We start from the raw sequence: 8,835 nt of genomic DNA, 5'->3' as shown, positions 1-8,835 counted from the left end.
ATTTCATCACCTCATGTGAACATACATAATATTCAACATTCATAATTTCCATGGTTCAAAATTCAGAGCTGACACAAGGTACAAGCAGATACAAGAGTATACCGTGTGCTCCGAGATCTTGAGAATCGGAACAATTCAATACCTCATTGAGCCTGCCGGATCCCCAAACCTCCTGACCTATTTTTACTCCCCCCATTGGGAATGTAACCTAGTCCTCTGGGCTTGAGTTACCCTTCCCAGAATATACCAACTTTTAAAAGGGTCTGAAGGGGAGGGGGCACCCATATGCACCCAAGGAGACTCGTGAGCCTTCACCAAACAGCTGCTAACCTCTGAGGATTTTCATAGCATTGGAGTGGCTCCCTTCTCCATGTACACATTCATTGTATACCTGTATTAAGCAATGTGTTTGGATTATTAAGCAACATTTATAATTTCTTGTAAAGAAATGTCACCTAGCAGGTTTTGAATAAATTGGGAGATGGGTTTTGAAACCTTGATTGCAGCGGTACGGCTACATCCATAAAGAGTGACATTTGGCACAGGGATCAGGCTTGTAATGATTTAAGGTCAGTATTGCCATACCAGATGCTATTCCTGGGGTTATTTATTCCCCTTTGATCATTCAGCCACAGTAAAGTGCATGTGTATTTATAGTTAAGTAGGGTACCAAGCAAAGCATTTAGCGACTGACCTGGTATACAGTTCTAAGTTAAGAAGTGCTTTATTTTACTCCCTTGTATCTGGGTTATTCAAACAGACATTGAACATTGTGGCTAGTTAGCAATGGAGGACAACTTTTGTTTAGTCATCTAAAAGTACAAGGAACATGATAGAATCAACATGACTTATTGCATTGACAATTTAACTCCATAACATCAGTCTTGATGACACATAAGACTGCATCGACACAAGAGGTCAAAACTGTCAACAAACACTCCAAACGTCTTGTGGAAGTCACGCACTGAGCTCAAAAATAATGATCAGGTACTCAGTTTTTGCCACACTTTAACGTCATCATTTAAAACTAACCCACGTTAAGTCCACACGCTCCCCTTCTCTAGGTTATCCAATATATAGAGTGGTCACAAATGAGAACCTTCTGAAGAATGTTAACCGGTGGCTCCACTACCAAGATTAGCAGTAATATTGTCCTATATGCTGTTGATTTATGGTAAACTCACAGAAGCATAGCCTTAACAGGGGAGGTGTTGGACCTAAATAAAATGGGCAAACGGAATAACACAAAGGGTGCTGAGAATCAATCAAAGCATTGTCTCAAGCACCAATGCATCTTCCCTGAGATAGGGAAGCATGGAGGCAGTTCAAGATGATCTAGTACTGCTCTTATAGTGTTGTCATTACCGCAACAGAGTGCACTTCATAACTGTTGAGTCAATGGATGTATGTCCAAACGGGACCTTTGTGTCAGCGGCAGGGTTTGAGGAAAGTGTTAGGGATTGTGGGAAGGTGGTGGTGTTGATCTGGTCACTGCTGCTCATCTGGTCAGCCCTCTGTTGAGTCAGTAGGGGGAGAGGATGGGAGCAATGAGGGTTCCTCTTCATCCGAATCAAACTCCACATTCTCATCCTTTACCCACTGGCCACTCCTGTCTTGCAGCCATCCCGCACTGAGGCAGAAAGTGAAAGAGAGGTGGTAGAAAAGTTAAGATGGCATACTGACCTCTGGTGGTGAACTTACATAATTGCAGCCTTCACATTTGAAAAAACGACACTTAATAAAATATGCATGAAGCCAGTGAGAAATTTGAATGAAATGGGCAGTGGTGAAGCTGAATGAGTCAAGACTTTCTAGGTACACAGTACCTTTTCAATTTAAGGTAATGCTCCATCTCTCTCCTCCTTTGAGCTGTCATAGGTTCCGACTCCTGGGTCGCTGTTGGCTGAGACTCCTTACACACTTCATTATTGCTCCCGATTGGACACGATCCCTGATTGACTAGGTGAGGATGAACGGCATTGAACAAAAGGGTTAGAGGGGAGAACAATCATTATAGATTTGTAATAGGATAATGTTATTGACAATAAATCTAGACTTTACCTGCTGTATTACTGTTGGAACTGGGTAAGGACATGATGTCTGTATCTCTTATCTCCACTGACGTTTGATGTGGTGATGATAGTATTGTGCTGGAGGGGCTGATGTCACAGTCTGGAATGGAACTAGTTGATCCTTTTTCAGACTCTGTACTGGAAATACATTTCAAAGGGGTCTATGAACATGTGATTGTAATAATGTGTAGGGTACTACTCCACAATAACATATCACTTTCAGCATAGAGTACCTTGTCTTTTTGTGACAACTGTTGTATGGCACAGTCTTCAATAAGGCGTGGTGGGTGAGTTTACGTGTCTGTGTCAACAGGGGGGCAGAACTAGAGGGTTCCTATGGGGGAAACAAAAAAACAACATGACACATAGTCAACACTCCGGTTTACACTAGTCTAAAGCCTCAGGTTTACAAAGACAAAATATTTCACTGAGTAACCGAGCTAGTTATATAGCTTTACCTGTTGGCTATCTTCAGCTTGAACATAGTTTTCATGTTTTCGTTTAGATATCTCATTTTTCAGTTGCGTTTTCTTTCCATAAAACCACTTCATCCCTGGCAAAGAAAGGATTAGTGTTGGGTACATTCGGCTTTCACAGATGGTTTTGATATAGCTTCCTGCTTGGGAAAACAATTGATCATTCATATGTACCACCTTCGAGATGTCTTTTCCCCTTTCTGTGTACTGTCAGCATGTCAACTGTATCAAAAACAGGGCGGTATGAACACACAAGGCATGTGTATCTGAAAGGGAATTAGGAAAAAAATACAGATGCTCATGATAAGTGCTTGCTCTGCCAAATAAAAACAACACTAAGATCTGGGTAAGGATTCATTCCAGTTGATAGCAATGATGCCGGTGCTTCACCTTCCATTTTTCATCAAGGCTGCCTCATCCTCTGGAATGAAATTGGACAGGAGATCTGCAACACGCCGTTTCTGGGAAATAAATCATTAACGTTAGCTAGCTACGTTATCTAACTAGATAAATACTTGGTTAGCTAATATGAAACAGTACAAATTACAAAACTTTACCATATAGCTAGCTAAAGTAACGTTTGAATCAGTTATGTATGGTCACAAGCTGCTCCATGCGTCCAAACTGATTTAGTAAGATGGCTTACCTTGAGGATATTCAATTGACTCTGATCATTGCCATCTCTTTTAAACGACATTTAGGTTTAGCTAAATATATTTGGTAGTTGAATGTCTTTATTTGCTAATAGCTAGCTACTCCAAACATCTTCAAAACCGTTTGTAATTTAGCTACTTCCTGCTTTCAGCGAGGAATTATGGGAGTTGGTCATACCACGGCAGCCATGGAAACTGACAGCTGCCTGAATAAATCTTTATGGTAAGTTTTTGTTTAGAAGCTAACTAGTCGACGGGATAAGGTAAACTAGCTACATGCACTTTAACACTCATGTTATTAGCTAGCACCTCCCTACAATAACGATTATACGGGTTTTCTAGTTGTATACTCGCATGGTAGGCGATTTAGCTAGCTGGCAAACTATTGCTAGTTAGCTTACCAGTTACAAGCTCCACCATGTTCCACGGGGAACGGGCTCCTCTTTCAACCAGTGGAGACGGTCTAGTCCCCGTTAACCGCACGAGGTCATACGGCAGTCTTGTACAATCCAACCTTTCTCCGGTACGACAGAGACGAATTGAACACCTAGTTCAACCAGGAGAGACGCTGCAAGGACTCGCGTTGAAATATGGAGTATCCGTGAGTAGCTAGACAATGGCATTGACATTCTTCCTAATTGTTTGACTATTTTTAATGTTTCCCCAGTAGACGGTTTGTCAGTGAGGAGTTTTTATTGCATGACAACTCAAAATTGGCAATTTGTAAGCTTTTGCTATGGTGATAACTTTGTTTACCTTCATAAACTCACATATTCTGCAATTTTCTCTTTTTAACAGATGGAACAAATCAAAAGAGCAAATAGACTGTACACGAATGACTCGATATTCATAAAGAAGTCTCTTTCTATCCCTGTGCTGTCCGACTACAACAGTGATGCTAATAGTGGGGTAGATGTGACTGAGGAGGACTCAGGCCAGGTACAGGACAGTACAAGTAAAGAAGGCTCTACTCAAAATGGGAAGCCAGTGAACAACTCTGAAAAGACACAAGAAGGCATATCAGAACTTTCTCCAATGAATTTCTTAAAAAGGATGGATCGTATGATCAGCCAGTCCAAGCAAGCTGTGAAAAGATGCCAAGAGGAAGAAAAACGGTAAATCACCCAGATAACTTCATATTGTACTATTCTGTCCTGTCATAAACTAGTGGCCAGTCTGAGAGTTTATGTTAAAGTTCTTAAAGATGCACTATGCAGAAATCGCTCCACCAAAATCCAATAGTTTTCCTAATTTCAGTTTGTAACAAAACAAGCAAATATATTGTGGAGAATCATTGTACCATCTTAACCGCTGTGAAATGCCTTTTCCATGACCAAAAATATTGTATTTAGCTGTTTGAATATGGTGTACAAAACCGAAAGAGAAAATATGCAAAAACGAAATTTAAGAAAAGGAAGCATAGAAATAGTTCACAAAGAACAGATTTACAGCTTCTTAGATTTGCTTTCAATGAGAATGACAGATCTATAACACATTTCTATTTGAATTTGGTCAGTCGCCCAAAACGTTTGCAGCTTTAACTTTGATGAAATGCTAATATCCATTTAAACATGTAGGGTGTCAATGTGACAATGTCATGACATCAATAGCATGTTATTATCAGGGGTTCCCAAACTTTTTTGTCCCGTGACCCCATTATGATATATTTTTAAAAAAATGTGCCACCCCACCATGTAAAAAAAGGTATGTAATCAACGGCCAAATGTTTCCATTTTTTAATTGGGGCTAAGACAGTCTATTGCAAATCAGTCTGACAGTATTTCAATCTGAAGGAAGTATGCTTTGAAGTGACATGCAACAGAAAGGTATTGGGAAGTTCAGAAGATGATCAGGAAATATTTTTGAATGATCTTCTGTGTAAAAAAGCAGAAAAAAAAGTCTGATTTAGTTCCTTGTCTTGTCCACTCTTAATGATTCATTTGTGGTCATTGTAGAGGCAAACAAAGTCTTATATTTGAGTGATGGGGTCATATCATTTTGAAGCTTAAACGGTTCAAAAGATGGAGACATATTTGTAGGAAGGAACTGCATCTAGCGGCAACAGCAAGTTAAAACAAATGTATTTACGTTTTTCTCGCCACCCCATAGTTTGGGAAACACTATGTGCTTAGCTCTTCATATAATGATTTTGTCAAGCTTCTGTTTATTTCACCTGTTGGGGTTTTCCATCACAGATTGACATCTTTGGAAGCTTGTACCACCAGCAAGACAACAGACCATCGATTTACAAGGTCAAACAGTGCCACGGTCGTCACCTCTCCCAGAATGCATCAGCAAGCCATACTTGGTGCATTGCCCCTCACCATCACCAAATGCACCAAGAAACTGAGAGAAAGAGAGGATGAGATCTTTGAGTTGTGATTTCATTTCCTTTGTCAGGCAGATCATGGGACACATGTACTAATGCATAAATCAAAGGGATTGGCCGCCAAGCTAATCTGGCAATACAGATTTAGGAGAGTTCTTATTTTCACTAACGAGTAACCTGCTGCTCTATGGACTTGGTACTTGAAAGTTGGTCGTTAGCACTGTTGATATAATTGTTTTGCTGGGAGGATAAGTTTCATTTTGACAATACACTACTGGTCAAAAGTTTTAGAACACCTACTCATTCAATGGTTTTCTTTATTTTTACTATTTTCTCCATTTGTAGTGAAGACATCAAAATTATGAAATAAAACATATGGAATCATGTAGTAAACAAATCAAAATATGATATATTTTAGGTTCTTCAAAGTAGCCACCCTTTGCCTTGATGACAGCTCTGCACACTCTTGGCATTCTCTCAACCAGCATCATGAGGAATGCTTTTCCAACAATCTTGAAGGAGTTCCCACATACGCTGAGCACTTGTTTGCTGCTTTTCCTTCACTCTGCAGTCCGACTCATCCCAATTTATGGTTTTTGCGACTGCACTTGAAGTAACTTTCAAAGTTCTTGAAATGTTCCGTATTGACTGACCTTCATGTCTTACAGTAATGACGGACTGTCGTTTCTCTTTGCTATTTGAACTGTTCTTGCCATAATATAGACTTGGTATTTTACCAAATAGGGCTATCTTCTGTATACCACCCCTACCTTGTCACAACACAACTGATTGGCTCACACGCATTAAGAAGGAAAGAAATTCCACAAATTAACTTTTAGGAAGGCACACCTGTTAATTGAAATGCATTCTAGGTGACTACCTCATGACGCTGGTTAAGGGAATGCCAAGAGTGTGCAAAGCTGTCATCAAGGCGAAGGGTGGCTATTTGAAGAATTTCAAATATAAAATATATTTTGATTTCTTTAACCATTTTTTTAATTACTAAATTATATGTTATTTCATAGTTTTGATGTCTTCACTACAAGGTAGAAAATAGTCAAAGTAAAGAAAAACCCTTGAATGAGTAGGTGTTCTTATACACTACCGGTCAAAAGTTTTAGAAGACTTCTTATTAAACAATTAACTATTTACAAGTTATTTCAAGATGTAGTACATTGATTACGTATTATATATTAGCCATGTCCAGAACAGCACTGTCTGGTTGTCCGTTTACTACACAAGACGAGAGTCAGAATGTGGCACTTTGGAGTTGTGTTTGTATGTTAGTGTGATCTTGTAACTCTCCAAGTTATGTTTGGCCACAGGCGCTAGATCATGTAAGTTATGCTACCTCATAGTGTCTTATGCAATGTCAGAAATGTGAAAAATATGCAAGTCTTGGAGAACAATAGAAGTTGACTCTAAAAAATATATTTATTATTGAAACCAATGTGAGTTGGTATAGCCTAGTCTTCATTGGGTGTTTGTTACAATTACGCAATGGTGTACATATTTATTTTTAGAAGAATACTGAGCATTGCACTTTCTTCTTCTAATCTTGGCACTAGGTTGTAGGCAGTGGTAAGGTTGTATGTATTGTATTGTTAACACTGAATTAGCCATACTCAATTAAAGTGTGAAACTTGTTGGATCTCCTTGCTATTTGTTGCTTTTCTACTGTTTAAGTAAATATAGATGTGTAGTTTAGAAGTACAAGATATATTTTATGTTGCCTTTAGTTATTTCAGAAGCATCTGGCCTGGTTACTCTTTTTGATATGTGATTTTACCGTTGATTCACCAGTTTGTCCCTTTTTTACCCAGGTATTTCCATTTTGCACACTACCTACTGTACCAGTCAAACGTTGGACACACTTACTCATTCCATGTTTTTTTCTTTTATTTTTTTACTATTTTCTATATTATAGAATAATAGTGAAGACATAAAAACTATGAAATAGCACATATGGAATCATGTAGTAACCAAAAAAGTGTAAAACAAATCTAAATATATTTGATATTCTTCAAAGTATCCACCCTTACACTTTATGATAGCGTTGCACACTTGGCATTCTCTCAACCAGCTTCATGAGGTAGTCACCTGGAATGCATTTCAATTAACAGGTGTGCCTCGTTAAAAGTTAATTTGTGGTATTTCTTTCCTTCTTAATGCGTTTTGAGCCAGTCAATGGACATAGACCGGTGGAAATCTGTCCTTTGGTCTGATGAGTCCAAATTTGAGATTTTTGCTTCCTACCCCCATGTCTTTGTGAGATGCAGAGTATGTGAACGGATGATCTCTGCATATGTGGTTCCCACCGTGAAGCATAGAGGAGGTGGTGTGATGGTGCTTTGCTGTTGACACTTTCGTGATAACAAATCAATACAAATCAAATGTTATTTGTCACATACACATGGTTCGCAGATGTTAATGCGAGTGTAGCAAAATGCTTGTGCTTCTAGTTCCGACCATGCAGTAAGATCTAACAAGTAATCAGTTTCTCTTTGGGTCTTATAAAATGACTGTCTTGTATCTCCACAATAGATGTGCACTGTTTTTGTAAATAAGCTTCTATTTTTTCTTTGATACATACAGTACTGAGTCATTGCGAGCTGGACCACTAGATTGTGGTACTCTTATTATTTAGAATTCAAGGCATCCTTAACCAGCATGGCTAACACAGCATTGTGCAGCGGTATGCCATCCCATTTGGTTTGTGCTTAGTCCCACTATCATTTGTTTTTCAACAGGACAATGAGCCAAAACATACCTCCAGGGTGTGTTTGACCAAGAAAGACAGTGATGGAGTGCTACATCAGATGATCTGGCCTCCAGAATTACCTGACCTCAACCCAATTGAGATGGTTTGGGATGAGTTGGACCGCAGAGTGAAGGAAACGCAGCAAACAAGTGCTCAGCGTATGTGGGAACTTCTTCAAGACTGTTGGAAAGGCATTCCTCATGAAGCTGGTTGAGAGAATGCCAAGCGTGTGCAAAGCTTCATCAAGGCAAAGGCTGGCTACTTTGAAGAATCTAAAATATATTATATATTTTTATTTGTTTAACACTTTTTTGGTTACTACATGATTCCATATGCTTTCTTTCATAGTTTTGATCTCTTCAATATTATTTTGCAATGTAGAAAATAGTAAAAAATAAAGAAAAACCCTTGAATGAGTCAACTTTTGACTGATACTGTATGTATACACATTGTTGTCAATTTATTGATAAATTGCACATATTGTACATTTTAGTAACATTAACTAAAGATGTGAAGTCAATATATTCCCAAATAGACAATAAGG

At 38.7% G+C, this 8,835-nt stretch overlaps 2 protein-coding genes across 3 annotated transcripts; one reads left to right on the top strand and one right to left on the bottom strand.

The window, feature by feature from the left end:
- Positions 1–700: 700 nt before the first annotated feature.
- scnm1 (sodium channel modifier 1) lies at positions 701–3,707 on the bottom strand. Of its 2 annotated transcripts, none has more exons than XM_029679644.2 (8): positions 3,603–3,707; positions 2,939–3,009; positions 2,726–2,814; positions 2,531–2,625; positions 2,306–2,406; positions 2,062–2,210; positions 1,827–1,959; positions 701–1,630 (listed from the first exon to the last, which is right to left on the bottom strand). In XM_029679644.2, the coding sequence occupies exons 2-8, from the start codon at positions 2,950–2,952 to the stop codon at positions 1,507–1,509; spliced, it is 705 nt and encodes a 234-aa protein (XP_029535504.1). In that variant the 5' UTR covers positions 2,953–3,009; positions 3,603–3,707; the 3' UTR covers positions 701–1,506. The 2 variants fall into 2 exon arrangements, with proteins under 2 accessions (XP_029535504.1, XP_029535503.1); XM_029679643.2 differs by lacking the exon at positions 3,603–3,707 and adding an exon at positions 3,195–3,345.
- LOC115141055 (lysM and putative peptidoglycan-binding domain-containing protein 1-like) lies at positions 3,378–7,181 on the top strand. Its single transcript, XM_029679645.2, has 3 exons — positions 3,378–3,802; positions 4,000–4,316; positions 5,397–7,181. Exons 1-3 carry the CDS (start codon positions 3,620–3,622, stop codon positions 5,581–5,583), a joined length of 687 nt encoding a protein of 228 aa, XP_029535505.1. The 5' UTR covers positions 3,378–3,619; the 3' UTR covers positions 5,584–7,181.
- Positions 7,182–8,835: the final 1,654 nt, after the last annotated feature.

The sequence above is a fragment of the Oncorhynchus nerka genome, linkage group LG14 (genome assembly GCF_034236695.1).
Source record: "Oncorhynchus nerka isolate Pitt River linkage group LG14, Oner_Uvic_2.0, whole genome shotgun sequence".
Lineage (NCBI taxonomy): Eukaryota > Metazoa > Chordata > Actinopteri > Salmoniformes > Salmonidae > Oncorhynchus > Oncorhynchus nerka.
This window is presented reverse-complemented; position numbering and strand designations above follow the sequence as displayed.